This window comes from Helianthus annuus, chromosome 16 (assembly GCF_002127325.2).
Source record: "Helianthus annuus cultivar XRQ/B chromosome 16, HanXRQr2.0-SUNRISE, whole genome shotgun sequence".
Taxonomy (NCBI): Eukaryota; Viridiplantae; Streptophyta; class Magnoliopsida; order Asterales; family Asteraceae; genus Helianthus; species Helianthus annuus.
The window spans coordinates 117,926,258-117,948,890 of NC_035448.2; the positions used below are offsets into that span (position 1 = coordinate 117,926,258).

At 38.9% G+C, this 22,633-nt stretch overlaps 1 protein-coding gene across 6 annotated transcripts; it reads left to right on the forward strand.

The window, feature by feature from the left end:
- Window positions 1-1,624: 1,624 nt before the first annotated feature.
- On the forward strand, window positions 1,625-22,413 carry LOC110917222. Of its 6 annotated transcripts, XM_035985207.1 has the most exons (5): window positions 2,306-2,363; window positions 2,468-2,556; window positions 21,041-21,425; window positions 21,757-21,877; window positions 21,967-22,413. In XM_035985207.1, the coding sequence occupies exons 3-5, from the start codon at window positions 21,098-21,100 to the stop codon at window positions 22,037-22,039; spliced, it is 522 nt and encodes a 173-aa protein (XP_035841100.1). In that variant the 5' UTR covers window positions 2,306-2,363; window positions 2,468-2,556; window positions 21,041-21,097; the 3' UTR covers window positions 22,040-22,413. The 6 variants fall into 6 exon arrangements, 1 of the variants encoding a protein (XP_035841100.1); XR_004883689.1 differs by lacking the exon at window positions 2,306-2,363 and adding an exon at window positions 1,625-1,680 and having other exon boundaries at window positions 21,041-21,890; XR_004883687.1 differs by having other exon boundaries at window positions 21,041-21,890.
- Window positions 22,414-22,633: the final 220 nt, after the last annotated feature.

The window sequence follows — 22,633 nt, forward strand, 5'->3', positions numbered from 1 at the left end:
AACCTGAACGAAAACCAAATTGACTAAATCTTCATAAACGGTCAAAATTTGCAAGTTTTTGAAAGTTAAAAACTGAAATTGATTAATTTGTTAAACTTTCAAACTGTCGGATGGTAGTTGATTGAGACATGGTCATACGTGTGTCATTTGCTTATACTAACTATATTCCAAGCAGTTGTTCTCATTTCACGTTTAGATTTCTTGCATGTGCAGATGCTAAAGGCAAGGAGATCATGGTCGATGACAAGCTTCGGAATGAAGACACGACGTGAAGGCACTCAAATGATAAAGATGATCGAGTTGCCGCTGACCATCATTAATACCACAAGGATCTCAAGTTATAAAGATCAAGTCTTTCACGAGCATAACTCAAGGGGGAGCTTATGTTAAGGGGGAGTTTGTCAACACACTTCCTACATGAAACGGGGAGTTTGTTGATACACTTTCTGCTTTCAAGACGTGAAGACATTGAAGATCCTCCGACATAGAAGACATGAAAGGCGAATCTCGCGAGTAGCGTCCAAGGGGGAGTTTGTTGATACATATTTGTGGACGCGACTCGACTTGACGCGACTCGGCTTAGCAACGACATTCCTCCGTCGCGTGCTTCAAGCTTTCAAGCGGGCCAAGACATAAAAGACTTTGAACTTAGTCCTTGGGCTAAACAGATCGGCGAAACACACTAGTGGACTTCATATGTTGGGCCTAAGCCCATAATCGGCGAAACAAAAGGAAGTCGACGAAACACACTTGTTTCATCGACTGGATTCCATTTCGTCGCCTGTTTCATTTGTTTGGTCGATAAAGTTTTGTTTCGCCAAGCCAGTTCCGTTTCGTGGTGTCTGTGATGTTGTGTGACTATAAATAGACAGTCTCAACACAGAACTAGTTAGAGAACACATAGAGAGAACACAGAACACACACACGAGAGAACTGAGAGAGAGTTTACAGAGTATATTTGTAAACATTGAGCTGTAACAGACTTTTCATAGTATTAATACAGAGGTGTTAATCGTTGAATCTTGTGTGTCGTTTATTTACGTGTTCTATCTCGGTTTGCTATCTCGGTTGGATTCCGCACAACCGGGGTGGTTTGTATACAAGGATTAGGCGACTAGATCTACAGGATTGATATTAAACAGTATTAACTGACGACACACATGGGAGACCAACTTTTATTCAACTACCAACGGTCAATATTTTGAAAGTTTCAAAATTGTTCAATTTTAGATCTTTAACTTTCAAAATTTGTCAACTTCGACCATTTATGAAGATTCGATTGTTTTCAGGCTTACAAACAAGTTTTAGATGGATATGCTTCGAGTCAACATCGGTCAATAAATATAAGGTAGAAACAAAATGGCTGAGTTAGTGAGATACGTGATCTGATAAATATTTGGGTATGGAAATATTGCGCTCTCCTCAATATATTCTTTTTTATGTGAGGTGGCATCATCTTTCTATGTAAGGGGTAATTGATGAACAAGACTAAAACAAAATGTAAAACCGAGGGGGTAGAATAGTAAATTTCACACCTTACCCATACCCACGCACAACCATAAAAACCTAGTTTTCAACAATTCGACAGACATATCTTTTTCGGCCAGTGCCGCCGTACGAAACCCTAACTGGTAACGATCATTAACAATGTTAGAGGAAAAGAGGCGACGTGATCTCAGGGTAAACCTTCAATCTTGTTTGCTATTATTAGTTTTGTATTTTCATAAGCTTTCGGTTTTCTTACTTGTATTTTCATAAGCTTTCGGTTGAACATTCGCGGCATGTAATAGTGGTGACATCATTAGCGGCCACATATGTCGCCAACATTGCCCTAAATCCGAGTAGTGTATTGCACAATCTTAAGTACTTACTTCTCTTTTGGTTAAATCAGTTGTGTCTTTTCTAGCCCTCTTTAATTCCTACGGTCGACAACCCTTATTGGTAAGCGAATTCATTGCTAGTGTTATATTATAGGAAACATACAACGCACTACAACGCACTGGCGATGGGATCTCAGGCAAAGCTTTCTTTATTTCTTGTTTGATTGCTTCTATTTTCTTTATGTGAGGTGGCATCATCTTTCTATTAAAATCAGAATGCATATAATTAAGTTATCCGCACTTATATATATTAATGAACCTCCACAAATTTAAGGGGTAAGTGATGAACAAGACTAAAACAAAATGTAAAATGGAGGGGATAATAGTAAATGTCACACCTTACCCATACCCACGCACAACCATAAAAACCTAGTTTTCAACAATTCGACAGACGTATCTTTATCAGCCAGTGCCGCCGTACACAACCCTAATTTGTAACGATCATTAACAATGTTAGAGGAAAAGAGGCGACGTGATCTCAGGGTAAACCTTCAATCTTGTTTGCTATTATTATTGTGACGAGATTTCCAGTTTTGTATTTTCATAAGCTTTCGATTTTCTTACTTGTATTCGGTTTAATCATACAGGGAACTGAAGAACGTAGATGTTACTCGATCATAACATGTTGAGAATTCATAGGTTATAACAAGTATCCCGTGCAATCTGACTGCACATGGTAATGTTAAACTCCACATTTCTGAAATTTCAGTTCAACTACCTTTTAGATCTGTTGCAAATAATTATAGATTTTGTTGAGATGTTGTTGATCTTCCTTCTGATTTTGCTGGTGCTTAATTTAATCCAAACAGAGCACATTACAGATTGGACAACATGTTATACTTACAGATGATAAGGGACAAGAGGTTGGAAAAGGAACCATACATCTAGTCAAAGGTGTATGGTCTGGAAAAAATTTGGTGGAATCAAGTTCGTACGTGGTAGATGTTGAAGAACTCATGAAATCGGCTGCTCAATCGGTTTGTTGTGAAATAAAAATGTTGTGGAATTCCAGCCAACTTGTCTTGATCCAGCAGCAGTTGCCTTGATGACAGATTAACCTTTTTATGCATGTATGTGTGCATATATTGTAGAGGTGGTAATCTTACATGTTTACCTATGAATGTGTGGATTCAGGTTTTTTTTCCTAATGGGTAAAACATATTGTAGAGGTGGTAATCTTACATGTTGATTGCTCATAGCGTTAATGGATTTTGAAAATAGCTAGTTAGATAATTTTATTTAGAAATTTTGTAATGTAAATTAATGGTTTTTATTTCATTTTGGTGTTCAATTTGATTAGTAACAACCTCCACCCAATTATATTTTGTTCCGTCTTTGGCAAATTTTTCACAAAGGCTCCGGCATAGGCATTAGAGACAATCAATGTTGCCGCTATTGAACATTCGCGGCATGTAATAGTGGTGACATCATTAGCGGCTACATATGTCGCCAACATTGCTCTAAATCCGAGTAGTGACATGCACAATCGTAAATACTTATTTCTCTTTTGGTTATTTAATCCGTTGTGTCTTTTCTAGACCTCTTGAATTCCCACGGTCGACAACCCTTATTGGTAAGCTTCATTGCAAGTGTTATATTATAGGAAACATACAACGCACTGGCGATGGGATCTCAGGCAAAGCTTTCTTTAATTCTTGTTTCTTTGTTCCTATTTTCTTTATCTTTTTTCAGAGTTATAGTTACTCGGTTTTGGCTTTAGCTTAAGCTTCCGAGATTTGGGTATGGAGTGTATTGTGCTCTCCTCAATATATTCTTTTTTTTTTTTGTGAGGTGGCATCATCTTTCTATTAAAATCAGAGAATGCATATAAGTTATCCGGACTTATCTATATCTATACTATTATACTTACTATACTATACTATATTATAAAGCATTTCCCCAAGGACTTCTTAAAAATTAAGAGGTACAAGAAGAAATGCTTAGTATACAACACACAATGCATAGATTAATTAAGTGTGGGGGTAAAGTTGTCTTTTTTTCCATAGGGACTTCTTAAAAATTATAAGGTACAAGTACAAATGTTTAGTATACAACATATTAATGCATATATTAATTTCATTTTGGGGGTGAATTTGTCTTTCTAACACCATCATGAATTTATTATAGAGGAAGCTAATCCATACCCAATTTATACAAAGGAAGTCAAGAGTTTTATGATCATTGAAGGAAATTAAAAAAAAATTGTTTTTCATTTATTATTAAAAGGGTATATGAACTAGAAAAAACATATAAATATGTAACTGCATACGAGAATGGAGGGTTTCAAATAAGCAATTAGTGTGTGTATAATGTAATCATTTAATTTAATTAAAACCCATAACTCACGTTATATTTTTGAACGCAACCATGGGTTACACATCAATGCACATTTAATAATCATTTAACTAAAACCCATAACTCCCTTTATTTTTTTCTCTACGTTATATTTTCAAAGGCAACCATGGGTTGCACATCAATGCACATTTAATAATATAATGATAATAATCAAAACACACATCAATTCTCGTGGGTTACATTTTCATCCTGGATGCTTTATAAACTGTCCTAGAAAGTGAACTCGCTTTAAGAAAGAGTGTGTGAGCCCCATGTTTTTATACATGGTGGGTGTGATGAATCATGATCCATCATTGAAGCAACAATCTGGAGAGCTTTTGAAGTTGTGTAGCTTAAATTATTCAGATTCATTTTTTATTCCAACTGCAAGCTTACAAGAACTATCCAGTGATGAATGGAGGTGATAGCTCTTTTATGATCCCATTCAAGAGTTGGGCACAAGCAAAGATGATTACTTTACAAAAGTTTTTTAATTCATTCAGTTACATATTTGTGTTTTTAATTTCGTATCATGTTTAAGTCTATAATTTTGCTTTGCTCATAATTAAGTTTTTGTCTAGATTGGTCAGAGTGATTGATTGTTGAGAAGACAGAAGTAGTGTCGTTTGTTTGAAGAGACATGGTAAGACTTGTTTCGAACTTCTACAGAAAAGGAAACCGGATCTATCTTTTCTAGAACCTTTTGGCGGTCCATACACTATGATTGAGCCGGATGAAAAGTTTGGCGCTAAAGCTATCGAGGGTTTCTTCCTTGGATATGCTACTCCTAATTTTCGCGTATGGAATCTGGCTACCAAAAAGATTGAGCTATGGAGTAAAGTAAGGGTTCAAAGGTATACTAGTTCTGTTAGAGCTCCGGGTGATCCTTGGATGTTCGACTACGATGGGCTATTCGACTCCTTTAATCTGCCAACCTTTGACAAAGATTCTGCAGCGGCTAGAATGTTATTTGATAGTAACAACGCTGCTAGCTCGCCATTGGTTAGACCCGTTATTGTTAACCCCCAAGGTTCTAATTCGGTTAACAACACGGTTCAAAATGAGGTATTTGAAGATACTACTGAGTACAATGAGTCATCGGAAGATGATGAATATCTTGATGCTACTGAAGGCACTTCAGCTCCAGTTGCTCCTACTCAGGGCACCTCTGTTGAAACTCCTCATGTGCAGGATGTTGATACTGCTGAAGGGAATGCATCCACTTCTACACATATTCCAGGTGTGGAGTTGGTTGTTGATCTTAATATTAACAATTTGGGTATTAATGCTCGTGTTCCTGAAAATCCTGAAATGAGGATTCATGATACTCATCCACAGCAGAATATCATAGGACATGTCCAACGCGGGGTGCAGACGTGTAATCAGCTGAGAAACAACCAGAATGCTCTGCTGGTTTGTATTCAGCCATTAGAGAATCTGGTCTTCAAAATGATTGGTCCTTCGCGTGTTACATTTCACAAGAAGAACCGAAATCTTGGAAAGAAGCCTTAAAGGATAATTCTTGGGTTGAAGCAATGCAAGAGAAACTACAACAGTTCCAGAACTGGGTGTTTGGACATTGTTGAAAAACCCGACAACTACAAGAAAATTGGCACCAGTTGGGTTTACAAGTGCAAAAAGGATGATCGTGGAGTGGTCAATCGCAACAAGGCGAGATTGGTTATTCAGGGCTTTCGTCAAATCGAAGGCATTGATTATAATGAGGTTTATGCACCAATTGCTCGTCTGGAGGCTATTCGGATCTTTCTAGCTTATGCTTCTTTTAAAGGATTCAAAGTCTACCAGATGGACGTCAAAAGCGCATTCTTGCATGGTATTGTTGAAGAAGAGGTGTATGTCGAACAACCTCTAGGTTTCGAAGATCCTATCCATCCCGATCGGGTTTGGTTGCTCAACAAAGCTCTCTACGGGTTACATCAAGCACCGAGGGCTTGGTACGCAACTTTATCTACTTATCTGCTGGAGAACGGTTTTCGACGGGGTCTTATCGACTGTACTCTTTTCATCAAGGAACATGATGGTGATTTGTTGTTAGTACAGGTATACGTTGATGATATCATTTTTGGTTCTACTATCGATACTTTGTGCAGGCAATTTGAACGTGTTATGCAGGAGAAGTTTGAAATGAGCGCAATGGGAGAGACGAATTTCTTTTTGGGCCTGCAAGTACAACAAACTGAGTCTGGGATATTCATCCATCAGACTAAATATGTTGGTGACATCTTGAGCCGATTCCAGATTTCTGAAGCAACGCCCATTGGTACCCCACTTCCGACTAATCACGGGATTACTCCGGACTTGAAGGGTGAAAGTGTCAACTCTTCTTATTATCGCGCTATGATCGGATCACTCATGTATCTCACAGCATCGAGGCCTGACATCATGTATCTAACGTGCCTGCTTGCAAGATATCAAGCTAACCCTAAAGCATCTCATCTTGGAGCTGTTAAGAGGATTTTCCGCTATCTGAAGGGATGCTCGGACACCGGTCTCTGGTACCCTAAGGATGATAGTCTTGACTTGGGTTCTTTTAGTGATTCAGACTTCGGCGGATGCAAAATAGATGGCAAATCCACAACGGCTGGATGTCAATTCTTGGGAAGTCGCTTAGTCACGTGGCAGTGCAAGGAGCAAACTTGTGTCGCTACATCAACTTGTGAAGCTGAATACATTGCTGCCTCAAGTTGTTGCTCTCTGTTGATACATGATTGTGGACGCGACTCGACTCGACGTAACACGCCTTGGATCAAGAACACGACATTCCTCCGTCGTGTGAAAGATCAAGAAACAAGACTTTGGGCTATGAACTTAGTACATGGGCTAAGCAAATCGGATGAAGCAGATTAACAAAAGAAGACTTGGGCTGAATATAAAGGACATAGTCATGGGCTGCTCACTGGTTGGCGAAACAAACATTGGGCCCAAGCCCAATGTTGGCGAAATAGATGGATCTTGATGAAACAAGTCAGTTTCGTCAAGCATGATCCAGTTTCGTCAAGTTGTTCTTTGTTTCGTCAAGTTTCTGTTTCTCCAAGGTCTGATTCGTCAAATCAGATCTGATTCGTTGTGCTGTTGCTATATAAAGGCTGAAGACATAACAGAACAGCATAGAGGACACACAAGCAAGTATAGAGAGCATATTTGTGAGAGCACACACACTGTGAGAGAGTTTGCAAAACATATTTGTAAACATTGCTTTGTAACCGAACCTTTCATTCGCATTAATACAAGTGGTGTTAATCGGTGAATATTGTGTGTGTTGTTTTGTGCGTGTTCTATCTCGGTTTGCCATTCCGGTTGGATTCGGCACAACCGGGTTGGTTAGTATACAAGGATTGGACGACTAGATCCTCCTAGCCGGACCTACAAGTGGTATCAGAGCCTTGGCTCGCTCTTATCCTTGTTAAAACCGAGGTGTTCTTGTGTTTTTCGGGTCTAAAAGTTCATAATTTTCTGAAAAACTTTGTTTATCCGGTTTAAATCTTGTGTTTTTGCTTTATGTTTTGTTAAAAACCTTGTTATTGTTCATGCTCACATGTTAGTTTGTGGTTTTTACTAAACATTATCAAGCAAAACCGCGTTTCGGAAATGTGTCGGGTTACCGGAAAACTGATATTTTTGCCGGAAAAGTCATAGTGTTCTTATCATCTTCAAACTGATCTTCATGTTTTCACCTTTTTGATCCTTAAGAATTATTTGTGAAAGTGTTTGTGTTTGGGAAACTGTTATTGATTAAAATAATACAACCCATATCTTGTTTGGTGAAAGGGGATGTCTTTAGCCGAAAGCATGTATGTGTGTCAGTAGATAAGGTTGAAACAGAAAGTCACACCCACTTTTTTTTACCAACCCACTGTCACCTTTTCGGCGAATCAAACCCCGACGAAACAGAAATCATTTTTATTTTGACGAAACAGCATCCTTATTCATGTTTGACGAAACAAAAAGAATTCTTTGACGAATCATATTCATGTTTCGTCAACTTTAAAGAACAAAACAAGCTAGTCAACGAAACTTAATTTCATTTCGTCAATTTCTTGGGCCAAGTCATCGGTTATAAAGCCCAAAATTAATTTAAAGGACTTTTAATTTGAAGCCCAAGAGACAGTTCATTTTCGTCAACTTAATTTCAAGATATTATCTCATGTTGGGCCCTGTTTCGCCAAGCCCATAAAGGCCCTTTTTCTGTTTCGTCAACTATGTTGGATTTTTGTTTCGCCAAAAAGAATCATTAAGCTTTCTTGTTTCGCCAAACTTGTTTAGATTTCTATTTCGTCAACCAAGTGTTAAGATTTTGTTTCGTCGAAACACTTATCTGTTTACACAGAAGGTTTACTATTGTGATTTAACAGTTTGATTTGAGTGTGATTTTTACGAATTTATTTATCACATCAAACATGAATCCAAGTTGGTGGGGAACTCCGGCTCCAGATAGTGGAAAGTACACAAATACAAGTTTATCTCCCTCATGGGCCGAATCTCCCGTGTCGACATCTTCACAAGCAACTGCCATATCAACCGGTCAATGGGCATTCGTATCAAATCAGACGCCCAGTATTCAAAGCATTTTATTGAGCGAGAGCGAAACCGGAAGTTTAAATCGACCTCCAAAGTTGATGCACTTAAACGAGTATCCGGGTTGGGTTGATAGATTTCGTACATACGTTCTTGGTCAAAATACCGAACTGTGGATACGTTTCACTACAGATTTCGATCAAGCTATAGAGGTTGCCGCTTCATCTACTGCTACGTTTGCCGATCTTCCTGAAGATCAAAAGAAAACGTATGATCTGGAAAAGAAAGCATACGCCATTCTCACTCAGGCGTTAAGCAAGGATATCTACCACCAGTTTGTTAGCTTCAAGACAACGAAGAAATTGTGGGACGCGTTGAAGACCAGAGGGGTGGGGAATGAAGCAACACGTCAACTGCGACACGATCTCCTCAAGAAAGAATTCGATGGCTTCACGTGTATGGATAAGGAATCGTTGGGAGATATGACAAGCCGGTTTTATCACTTGCTTACAGAGTTGGGTAATTTTGGAGTAGTAACAACTACAGCAGAGGTGGTGAAGAAGTTTGCTGATGCGTTGCCTCCCCAATGGAATAGTTTCTTGGAGATTTTGAAGTATAACGGGGTTTTGACCACTACAAACATCAACGACTTCATACAGCAGAGAGAATAAAATCCTGAAATGTATTATGGAACTCCGAGTACTTCTTCTGCAAAATCCATTGTGCCATGCAATCCTGAGATGTATTATGGAACTTCCAGTTCTTCGTCTGCAAGACCTGGTTCACATGCTCCACTTCAAGCGGCGTTTGTCACAAGCACGGATATGTATGGCAATCCAATACAAGTTCCTGTTAAGCCGGCTCCCACCACAGACATGTATGGAAATCCACTACCACCACCTCCTCCTGCTCAACAACAAGCGTGTTATGGAAATACATCATCTGCTGGGCAGCAATCAAAGCCAAATACAGTACGGCTCGACACTTCAAGCTTTTCAAAGGTCAGTGTGGAAGTAGCAAGGGAACACATGGAGCTGCTTAACACTTTAGTGAGCGCGTACTGTGGGTTAGTGGAAGGTCAGATTGGCAACATTAATCTGACACAAGAAGACTATCAGCAGATTGACAAGGAAGAGATGGACTTGATGGACATCAAGTGGGCCTTTGCTAGTGCTGTAAGAAGGGCAAAGGATTTCATGGAAAGAACTGGCAGAACCAGCTTGGAGAGCAAGAAAGACACCAAGTATGGGTTCGATAAACAGGCAGTAAAGTGCTTCAATTGTGGTGAACGGGGTCACTTTAAAAGGGAATGTACAAGGCCAGCACAGCATGGGAACCAGAATCCCTTTAGAAACCAAGGCAACCAGCAGAACCAGAACAGGAACAATGAGCGTACATTGATACCTGTCAAAAACCAGAGCCAAGCTGGAACATCAAATGCCAACCGGGCACTTGTGGTTCAAGTAGATGAAGGTTGTGACTGGTCAATTCAGCTGAGTGGTGATGCTCCAGATGGAACAACATGTTTTGCTGAAGTGGTTAAGGATTTAGTTCACACCAGTGGTGGAGAATCTTCCGCCAATGGTGGTGAATCTTCTGAGGATGAAGATTCTTCTGGTTATAGCAGAAGTTCAGATGAAGAATCCTCGAGTTCAGGCGATGATCATGTGGGTGAGACATCAAGTGTGTCAGTCGATGCAGACATTGATGATCTTTTGGAGGAAGCTGCAGCAGGAACAAACAGAAGATCTATCTTGGTGGATCAAGCTGCTTATTCTTTGTCTTCTCTCCATTCAGCCTTTATGGCTAATGTCGACAGTTCATCAAGTCAGGTATGTGTCGATGAACCCACTGCTATTAATTGTGATAATTGTGATAGTTTAAGTGTTAAATGTGCTGAGTTGGAAGCAAACATGTCTGATTTGCAAGGCAAACATGATGCTTTACAAGCTAGTTTGTTTGACTTGCAAGACAAACATGTTTCTTTGAAGGATAAGTGGTGTGACTTGCAAAGCAAACACGAGGCTTTGCAAGAAAAGTATGATGTGACATTCATCCACAACCAGAAGTTGACTGTGGATCTTTCCAAGTGCACTGAAGCCAACATGTTTTACGAAAACCATGAAAAGGAATTTAAGTCAGTAATCGAAAAATTAAAGCAAGATAAAACCGAACTGACAAAATTGGTTTCCAGAAAACAAACTGACATTAATTTGTATATATCTCGCCTTGAGATAATGCAAAAGGAGATGGCTTGTGTCAAAACCGAAAGTGAGGCGATCCAACTTAAGCTAGATAGTTATTTGAGCTCTAGCTATGTGTTGGATCACATCATTGACGTTCAGAAAGAAAAACAGGATGTCACATGCATAGGCTACAAGAAATGTCCACCACCTGTGAGACACAATTATGATGCGATGCCTGACGAGGAAGACAGAACTTTCTTTGAACCATCTGTCCCTCTTGATGTGAAGGAGTTTGCAACATGACTCGGATACAAGAAAGAAGTATCCTCAGATTCAGATGTATCAGCAGATACATGTGTGACTTCTGCTGAACTGAATCAGGATCCTTCAGTTATTATTGAGGATGCTAATTCTTCTGATGATGAATCCGATAATACTGACCCACCACAGTCTGATGCGGAAATCAAAGAAGAGGACATACCTCTTGAGAATCATATTCTATGTGATCCTCCTGCAAAACCCGTTAAGACTGTTGCAATAGAGTCCTCGTCTGCACAAGAGTCGGAGAGTGTGAACTTGCTGTACACTCTTGTTGGTGATGATAAAATCTACTCTGACAAAGATTTTCCTATTAAGAATGTTAATCAATCCTTAATAAGTAAAGTCTTTGAAAATTCGACAAGTAAGTTTTTGGGAAAGACAGGACCACATGTTACAGTTACACAATGCCCTCCTATTCCAAAGGCCGAAATTCGAAAACAATTTGGCAATAAGAAATTACCAACAGTGCCAAAACAGCAAAATCACACCAATCAAAAAGGAAAATCACCCGCTCAAGCTCAGAAGAATCCGAATCAAAAGAAGAAGAAAAATGTGAACTTTGTGAAATCAAAGGGAACGGATAAAATAGAAACGTTTGAAAACAAATCTAATTTGGATTTTGTTAAGAAAGCAACTGTGTTGAAAAGAAATGAATCAAACAGTTCGAAACCTAGTACCTCGGGATCACAAAGTTCATCATCATCGGCTAGACGATCAAATGATACTTCGGGGTTTGTTGAACGAAGATCATGTTTTGAATGTGGAACAATTGGACATGTAATTCGACATTGTCCATATCTTCATAAACAAAAAGACAAAGTTGATGTTCCTCGTGACCAAACTGACCGTAAACAATCTGTTTCTGTAAAACAAGATCCCCGCCTTGTAAAAGAAAGGGAAATGAAACAGAGACGCCAACAGGTCAAGAAAATTGAAAAGGCGATTAAAACCGATGTGGTTAACAAAACATCTGTTTCTGTAAAACCAGACAATTCAAAAACTTCAGACAACCATGAAGTTAAAATTTTAAAGAATAACACTGGTAAAGCAAAACAGACCTGGAAACCAAAAACGGTTACTGAATCAGGGGGACCATCACAATTTACCAATCATCAAAGAAAAGAAGTAATTGTTGTTGATGAAAATGGAAGACCCAAGACCACAATGGCTTGGGTCCCCATCTCCAACTAATCAATTGAGTTCATGTGTAGGGTGTTCCAGGAGGAACTATCAGTAGTCATTGGATTGTTGATAGTGGGGCATCCAGGCACATGACAGGCGACATGAAGCTTCTCTACGACGTCAAATCTATTAGAGGAGGTTATGTTGCTTTTGCTGGAGATAGGGGTGGTTATATTACGGGTGAAGGAATGATATCCAACGGGATTGTCAGTTTTGACAAGATCAATTTCGTGCAACAACTTGATCACAATCTTCTTAGTGTTTCTCAAATTTGTGACAAGCGGTTCTCATTACACTTTGATGCTAATGGATGTTATGTGCTGAAACCCGGCTTCAAAATTCCAAAAGAATGGATTCTCTTATCTGCTCCAAGGATAAATGATTTGTATGTCCTTGATATGAGCCAAGCTATTACTACGTCTACACAAGCAACATGTTTCGTTTCCAAAGCCACAGAAAAAGACTCAATCTCTTGGCATAGACGAATGGGTCACATTCACTTACGCAAAATGAATCATTTGGTGTCAAATGAATTGGTGAATGGTGTACCTCTCAAAAATTTCCATCTTCAAGACGTCTGTGTTTCGTGCCAAAAAGGAAAACAAACGAAGAAGAAACACCCTACAAAGAAGATCAACACGGTGGCAGTTCCTCTTGAACGTTTGCACATGGATTTGTTCGGTCCTGTCAAGCACAAAAGTATCAGGAATGATCAATACTGCCTCGTGATAACTGATGATTATTCAAGATTTTCGTGGGTGGCGTTCATGGCACACAAGAGTGAAACCTTTGGTATTATCAAAAACTTAATCATTCAGATTGAGAATTTGTATAAATTAAAGGTTAGGCGGATACGTAGCGACAATGGTACTGAATTTAAGAATCATGCCATGGCGGAGTTTTGCACTTCAAAAGGTATTCTTCATGAATTTAGTGCAGCTTATACTCCTCAACAGAATGGCGTCGCTGAACGTAAGAACCGCACATTGATCGAGACTGCTAGGACAATGTTGGTAGAGTCGCAGTTGCCCATTCCATTCTGGACTGAAGTTGTGGCCTCTGCATGTTATACATTAAACCGAGTCCTTACAGTCAAAAGGCACAACAAGACCTGCTTTGAGCTTCTTCACAAACGGAAACCAGATTTGTCATATCTTGAACCGTTTGGAGCTCCGTGCACTATGATCGATCCTAATGGAAAGTTTGGGGCAAAAGCAATTGAGGGATACTTTCTTGGGTATGCCACCCCGAACTTACGAGTCTGGAATCTAGAGACAAAAAGGGTCGAGGAATGGTCTGAAGTCAGAGTACAGAGGCACACTTTGCCAGTCAAATGTCCTGGTCAGCCTTGGATGTTTGAGTACGATGACTTTTTCAATTCGATAAATGTCGAAGCCGTTGAAGAAAGTGCTGCGGCAAGGATGTTTTTCGAGAGTGACAATGCAACAGTTTCACCGGTGGTTCGTCCAATTCTTGTCAATCAAGAACCATCTTCGGTGAACAATAATACTCTCGACAATGAGGATTTTCATGATGCAACCGAATTGAACGAATCTTCAGAGGATGATGAATTTCTGGATGCAGATCAAGAAGTCCCTACAACAGCAGTTCATGGTACTTCAGAGGGTACTCCTCCAGTGGATGCCTCTAGAACAGCTGAAGCTACTGCATCATCCTCTTCGTCAATTCCAGGCATTGATTTAGTTGTTGATCTCAATTTCAACAATCTGGGTATAAATATTCTAGTTCGAGATAATCCTGAAACAAGGATTCATAATACCCATCCTCAACAAAACATCATCGGAAATGTGCAAAGTGGCATTCAAACAAGAAACATGTTGCGGAACAACAACAATGCAGGCCTGTATGCAGCTATTCGACAATTTGGTCAACAAAACGATTGGTCTTTCGCGTGTTATGTCTCACAGGAAGAACCAAGAACTTGGAAGGAAGCCATGAAAGATAACTCGTGGGTGGAAGCAATGCAGGAAGAACTGCAACAATTCCAGAAGCTAGGTGTCTGGAAACTCGTAGAGAAACCTGCTAGATACAAGAAGACTGGTACCCGTTGGGTGTTCAAATGCAAAAAGGATGACCGTGGAGTTGTTATCCGGAACAAAGCACGTTTAGTCGTTCAAGGGTTTCGTCAGATTGAAGGGATCGACTATAACGAAGTTTATGCACCTGTTGCACGTCTGGAAGCAATTCGGATCTTTCTGGCTTATGCCTCATTCAAAGGATTCAAGGTTTACCAGATGGACGTCAAAAGTGCATTCTTACATGGTGTGGTTGAAGAAGAGGTGTACGTCGAACAGCCTCCAGGTTTTGAAGATCCTATCCATCCTGATCGAGTTTGGTTGCTCAACAAAGCTCTCTATGGTCTTCATCAAGCACCACGAGCTTGGTATGCAACCTTATCTAATTATCTGCTGGAGAATGGTTTTCGAAGGGGTCTTATCGACTGTACTCTTTTCATCAAAGAACAAGATGGAGATCTTCTACTGGTACAGGTATACGTTGATTATATTATTTTTGGTTCTACTAATGATGTCTTGTGTAGGAATTTCGAGCGCATTATGCAGGATAAATTCAAGATGAGTGCTATGGGGGAAATGAATTTCTTTTTGGGCCTACAAGTGCAACAAACGGAGTCTGGGATATTCATCCATCAGACTAAATATGTTGGTGACATCTTGAGCCGGTTCCAGATGTCCGATGCAACGCCCATTGGTACCCCACTGCCACAAAATCACGGAATTACTCCAGACTTGAAGGGTGAAGCTGTTAACCCCTCATACTACCGCGCGATGATCGGATCTCTTATGTATCTCACAACATCAAGGCCAGACATAATGTACCCAACGTGCCTGCTGGCCAGATATCAAGTCAACCCGAAGGCCTCACATCTTGCAGCTGTCAAAAGGATTTTTCGTTATTTGAAGGGTTGCCCAGACACCGGTCTATGGTACCCTAGGGATAATAACTTTGACTTGATCGCTTTCAGTGATTCTGATTTTGGCGGATGCAAAATCGACGGCAAATCCACAACGGCTGGATGTCAGTTTTTAGGAAATCGCCTAGTCACATGGCAATGCAAGAAGCAGACATGCGTCGCTACATCAACATGCAAAGCTGAATACATTGCTGCCTCAAGTTGTTGCTCCCAAGTTCTTTGGATCCAACAACAATTACGCGACTACGGTTTTGAATTCCTAACTACTCCTATTTACGTTGATAATTCTGCTGCATTACAGATCACTAGAAATCCCGTGCAGCACTCAAAGACCAAACACATCGAAATCAAGTATCACTTCATACGTGATTGCTTTGAGAAAAGGCTAATCGATGTTGTTAAGGTCCACACCGATGACCAACGTGCCGACCTCTTTACCAAAGCATTTGACAAATCAAGATTTGACTTTTTATTATTGGTAAACGGCATTAAGGTCATGCAAGAGTAAAACCAACATCGGAAAATCATTTTTGTATATATCTTTGTATCTTTTAAATTTATCTTAGTTTGTTGATTTTAGGGGGAGTAAATCCAAAAATCTGAAAATCCAAAAACATCGAAAAATTTCAAAAACACAAAAACAATAGAAAAACAAAAATGAGTTTCCTGGAGAGCAAAAGAGAAAATGATAGTACATCAGTGGTCTATCCAAACCTCCTTAAACCTAAAATGAAAAACGATAAGCAGCTCTATATAAGATGTATCGGTAGGCTCACAATCATTTTAAAGTGTGCAGGGTGATATAAATCTTAATCGACTGAAGACCAGGTGGGAACCATTCATTGGCATATGGTCTTAGTACCGAAATTTCGTTTGAGAGATTGCCGAGGTTCTGAGATATTCGGTCTTTATGCTGCTTATCATCTGGGTATCATGGTTGTATCTTTTACCGAAAAATAACGGGGACGCAAGTCTAGATCTTCCATGATACTATACATACGTGTACATACTGCATTCGACCTCAATAAGTGATAAACAATCACATGTCCATACAAATAAGTGATAATATATCACATTTATCCGGGAGTCAAGTTCGTCTCTCTGCTGTACGAAAGTACTGACCTGTTCACGGACTTGCTCCTGTGCCCTCATGCATATGAAAATCAAGTTCCTCATCAATAAGTGATTCTATCACATAGGGCTTGTTTTCAAAATCAAAATAAGTGAGAATCTCACATCATATACGGTCAAACAGATGATAATCGGTATACTCACCGGTAAGATGAACCCTCGTGCATACCTTGATACGGGAATGTGTCGTGATGTGGATGAACACCGGTCGGTAAGTATAATTCATACCTTAACGTATCCCCTCGCCATGATTACATCTGATAAGTTGAGCTTATGTGGACAACAATACCGATAATTGTTATAGGATGCTTATCTTAATGTTAATTAATTGAACAAAGAGAGCGTTTTGGCATGACCGTACACTGATATGATTCTCTTACCCTCGAAACTCGCAAAAAGAATGTCTGTAAATGTTTATTTACTGCTTTCAGTCTTTACATTTCGAAAAATTCAAAAATACCAAAAAGATTTTAGGTGTGTTTTAATATAAACTTTATAAAAAAATAGAAAAAGATTTTATTTCTATTTTATTCTCGATCGTACGATGTTGGAGCTCGAGTCTTCGTTACCTGAAACCTGAACGAAAACCGAATTGACTAAATCTTCATAAACGGTCGAAATTTGCATGTTTTGAAAGTTAAAAACTAAAATTGATAAATTTGTTAAACTTTCAAACTGTCGGACGGTCTTTGATTGAAACATGGTCATGCGTGTGTCATTTGTTTATACTAACTATATTCCAAGCAGTTGTTCTCATTACGCGTTTAGATTTCTCGCATGTGCAGATTCTAAAGGCATGGAGAACATAGTCGATGACAAGCTTCGGAATGAAGACACAACATGAAGGCACTCAAAAGATGAAGATGATCGAGTTGTCGCTAACCATCATCAACACCACAAGGATCTCAAGGCACTGAAAATCAAGTCTTTCACGAGCATAACTCAAGAAGGAGCTTATGTTAAGGGGGAGTTTGTCAACACACTTCCTACATGAAACGGGAAGTTTGTTGATACACTTTCTGCTTTCAAGACGTGAAGACATTGAAGATCCTCCGGCTTAGAAGACATGAAAGGCGAATCTCGCGAGTAGCGTCCAAGGGGGAGTTTGTTGATACATGATTGTGGACGCGACTCGACTCGACGTAACACGCCTTGGATCAAGAACACGACATTCCTCCGTCGTGTGAAAGATCAAGAAACATTAAGACTTTGGGCTATGAACTTAGTACATGGGCTAAGCAAATCGGATGAAGCAGATTAACAAAAGAAGACTTGGGCTGAATATAAAGGACATAGTCATGGGCTGCTCACTGGTTGGCGAAACAAACATTGGGCCCAAGCCCAATGTTGGCGAAATAGATGGATCTTGACGAAACAAGTCAGTTTCGTCAAGCATGATCCAGTTTCGTCAAGTTGTTCTTTGTTTCGTCAAGTTTCTGTTTCTCCAAGGTCTGATTCATCAAATCAGATCTGATTCGTTGTGCTGTTGCTATATAAAGGCTGAAGACATAACAGAACAGCATTGAGGACACACAAGCAAGTATAGAGAGCATATTTGTGAGAGCACACACACTGTGAGAGAGTTTGCAAAACATATTTGTAAACATTGCTTTGTAACCGAACCTTTCATTCGCATTAATACAAGTGGTGTTAATCGGTGAATATTGTGTGTGTTGTTTTGTGCGTGTTCTATCTCGGTTTGCCATTCCGGTTGGATTCCGCACAACCGGGTTGGTTAGTATACAAGGATTGGACGACTAGGTCCTCCTAGCCGGACCTACACTCTCAAGTTCTGTGGATTCAGCAACAAATGCGCGACTACGGTTTTGAATTCCTATCTACCTCTATTTTTGTTGATAATAATGCTGCTTTATCTATCATTAGAAATCCTGTCCAACACTCCAAAACCAAACACATCGAAATTAAGTATCACTTCATACGTGATTGTTTTGACAAAAGATTAATCGATGTTGTTAAAATCCATACTGATGAACAGCGTGCTGACCTGTTTACAAAAGCTTTTGATAAATCTCGTTTTGACTATCTTTTGTTGGTCATTGGTATTAAGGTGAAACAAGAGTAAACCTCTTTCGGCTGATCGTTTTTGTAACTATTTTCTTAAACGTCAAAAATCCAAAAAGATTTTCAGTTTACTTAACTTTTCGCATTTTAGGGGGAGAAATTTCAGAAAATACAAAAACATGTAAAAAAAATTGAAAAATCAAAAATCTTCATTTATTTTTTAGAGTAATCATTTTGACGCTAACTTTTGGCTTTAGTGTAAGCTTTCAAATTGGTAACATATATATTACACTCCCCTTAATACGTTCTCTTTCTATCTGTGAAGTTTGGTGATCTTGCTACCAAAATTAGAATGTCATATAAGTTATCTATGCTTATATTTTTTTCTGAACGGGTATTAGACCCATTACCTCTTCCTATATATCTAAAAACCTATTTTTCATCAATTAAGAAGACGTATCTTGTCCAAACAACCGTCCACAACCCTAATTGGTGATGGTCATTAAAAATGTTAAAGGAAAAGAGGCGACGGATCTCAGGGTAAACCTTCAATCTCGTTTGCTGTTATTGTTGTTACGAGATTTCCATTTTGGTATTATCATAAGCTTTCCATTTTCTTACTTGTATTTGGTTCAATCATGCAGGGAACTGAAAAAGGTACATGTTAACTAATCATAACATGTTGATTTCTCAAAGCGTTAATGGTTTTTGAAAATAGCTAGTTAGATAATTTTTTGTAGAAATTTTGTAATGTAAATTAATGGTTATTGTTCCATTTTCGTGTTCAATTTGATTAGTAACAACCTCCACCCAATTATGTTTTGTTCCGTTTTTGGCAAATTTTTCACAAAGGCTCCGGCATAGGCATTAGCGGCGATCAATGTTGCCACTATTGAACATTCGCCGCATGTAATAGTGGTGACATCATTAACGGCCACATATGTCGCCAACATTGCTCTAAATCCGAGTAGTGACATGCACAATCGTAAATACTTATTTCTCTTTTGGTTATTTAATCAGTTGTGTCTTTTCTAGACCTCTTTAATTCCCATGGTCGACAACCCTTATCGGTAAGCTTCATTGCCAGTGTTATATTATAGGAAACATACAACGCACTGGCGATGGGATCTCAGGCAAAGCTTTCTTTAATTCTTGTTTCTTTGCTTCTATTTTCATTATCTTTTTTCAGTGTTATAGTAACTCGGTTTTGGCTTTAGCTTAAGCTTCCAAGATTTGGGTATGGAATGTATTGTGCTCTCCCAATATATTCTTTCTTATGTGAGGTGGCATCACCTTTCTATTAAAATCAGAATGCATATAAGTTATCCGGACTTATATATATTAATGAACATCCACAAATTTAAGGGGTAAGTGATGAACAAGACTAAAACAAAATGTAAAATGGAGGGGGTAGAGTAGTAAATTTCACACCTTACCCATACCCACGCACAACCATAAAAACCTAGTTTTCAACAATTCGACAGACGTATCTTTTTCAGCCAGTGCCGCCGTACACAACCCTAGCTGGTAACGATCGTTAACAATGTTAGAGGAAAAGAGGCGACGTGATCTCAGGGTAAACCTTCAATCTTGTTTTCTATTATTATTGTGACGAGATTTCCAGTTCTGTTTTTTTCATAAGCTTTTGGTTTTCTTACTTGTATTCCGTTTAATCATGCAGGGAACTGAAGAACGTACATGTTACTCGATCATAGCATGTTGAGAATTCATAGGTTATAACAGGTATCCCGTGCAATCTGACTGCACATGGTAACTTTAAACTCTACATTTCTGAAATTTCAGTTCAACTACCTTTTAGATCTGTTGCAAATGACTATAGATTTTGTTGAGATGTTGATCTTCCTTCTGCTTTTTTGTGGTGCTTAATTTAATCCAAACAGAGCACATTAGAGATCATTTTGTTTTCAGTAATATTATAGGTTTTACTTGTTTTTCTCTGCTGCTTTTAGAGTTTCGATTAATCACCTTTGCCGTCCATTTAAGATCTTTACCACCATTTCACAGTAGAATATATGTTAGCTTCTGTAGATGGTTGGTTTCTCTTGCGTGAATGCAGTGTTGGTTTTCTATGTTTGAATCCATATATAGTTAAGTCGAAAGGGCTTGATTTTCCGGCGGGATTTTAGTTGATTGTTGAATACAACAGTGATTGATTTTCTAAAGATATGAAGATAGTTTGATAATTTTTGTATTGATTTTCTAAAGAAATGAGGATAGTTAGATAATCTTTATAAGTAAATCAGCAGTGTCAAAATATTTCATATCATGTCATAAGCAAATCAGTTGTCCTTAAAATAGTACATAAACATGATTAACCACTCTCTAGTTCATAGGTTTAACTCTAATACTGGTCTCTTATTTCATGTTTCCAATGCATTACCTGTATTTTAATTGAATGTAGATCTAACCAGTATTATGTCCAGCTATGCATGTACGAAAAATTTGGTGCTTTATATATCTTTCTGTGTGTACAGGGGATATTCAACCTTTGCAATCATAAACCTTTGTTCAAGGTATCATGAGGCTGCGAAATGCTTGAAAGTCTTCCTGGGAAAGATTCTTGGAAAGCAAGCATGGGATACTTGATCCGCAAGACACAGTCTCCAGATTGCCTGAACCGCTGTGGAAGCTTGAAGAATTTGTACCTCAACACACCAAATCTTAAAACTTTATACTTCCATGGACCGCGTGGCAAACCATGCACGATTGAGCTTATTAATTGCAAAAAGTTAATGAATTTGCATTTAGTTGGGGTTGCTATGAACACTACGATGTTCGTAAACTGCAACGAAAGTTTTCCGCTTCTTCAGATGTTGACACTTGCTGGCTGTGCTATGAGTGGATGTATTAACATCTCAAGTAATTCTCTCCACGAGTTATGGTTTATTGGATTCAATAAGCCCATGGGTCTCACCATTGATGCCCCAAACGTATCATCTTTTAAGTACAATGGCATAGCTCCTTATCAAAACATCAACTTACCCCGTGTTGCTATAGCTTATGTTGAGCTATATCCTAATCTGAACCAAAAGCGTGAATGTGATTTTAGAATGTGGCCCAATCAGTTATAATTCAAGATTCTAAAAGAAAAGATTGGGCATTTGATTTTAGAATGTGGCCCAATAAGTAGTACAATTTCCCGATATGAACATAGGGTTTTTTTAAGTTAGCGATTTATGTGTTGGTGTAGGGTGTGATGCAGCTGATGGGTTTTTAAGTGATTGGTGGGGGGTATTCTGGGACCATTATACTTCAAAGACACATGCTGATTCTAATGCTGGTCAGGATATATCACGGAATCCTCTGCGCAGGTGATCATTAATGGTAATCGAGTTGATCTTTGTGCTTGTGTGCTTGTAGATTAATGTATATTGTATGTAATTGTGCATATGTTATGTAGGCTCAAGCTGATTTTCAGGGCCTGTCTCAAGCCCAGGCCCAGACTGAGATTCTGGCTCATGTGTGGACTTTAGACAACAATGGGATGTTAGGTTTGGATCCTTATGCTGGTACATTGGGACCAATATGGTACAAGAATACTATGCTAACAATGTGAACATGCTGAGTGAGCCTATGCTGACTTCTACATGGAATGATGATCAGTTTGCTGGAAAAGGAGGTCCCTGAAGGTCTAATCACAGGTGGCAGTAGAAAACAAAGTCAATGGTGGCTTTTACTGACACTAGTTTGCTGGAAAAAGGAGCTCCCTGAAGGTCTAATCACTCTTGAAGATAATCCTTTCTTCTATCTCAATATGGTGTAATTGGTTCTTGTCATTCAAAACTAGAAACAAGTGTAGACGGTGTTTGTTTTTACCGCGAATACAATTGGCAAACTTAATTTTTCACCTCCTTAAAGCACTACTAGAAAACAGCCAGATTTACGACAAGCATATTTGTAGCAAATCTGTGGAAAATTGGCCTTAGCTACATATTTGCGACAAAACAAGTTCATGTGAAAAATACTTGTCGGAAAGTATGATTGCAACAAAACTACCACAAAATTTGCTACAACTTTCCAACAAATTACAACCATCGCAAGATTTTTCACAAAATTCTGACAATTTT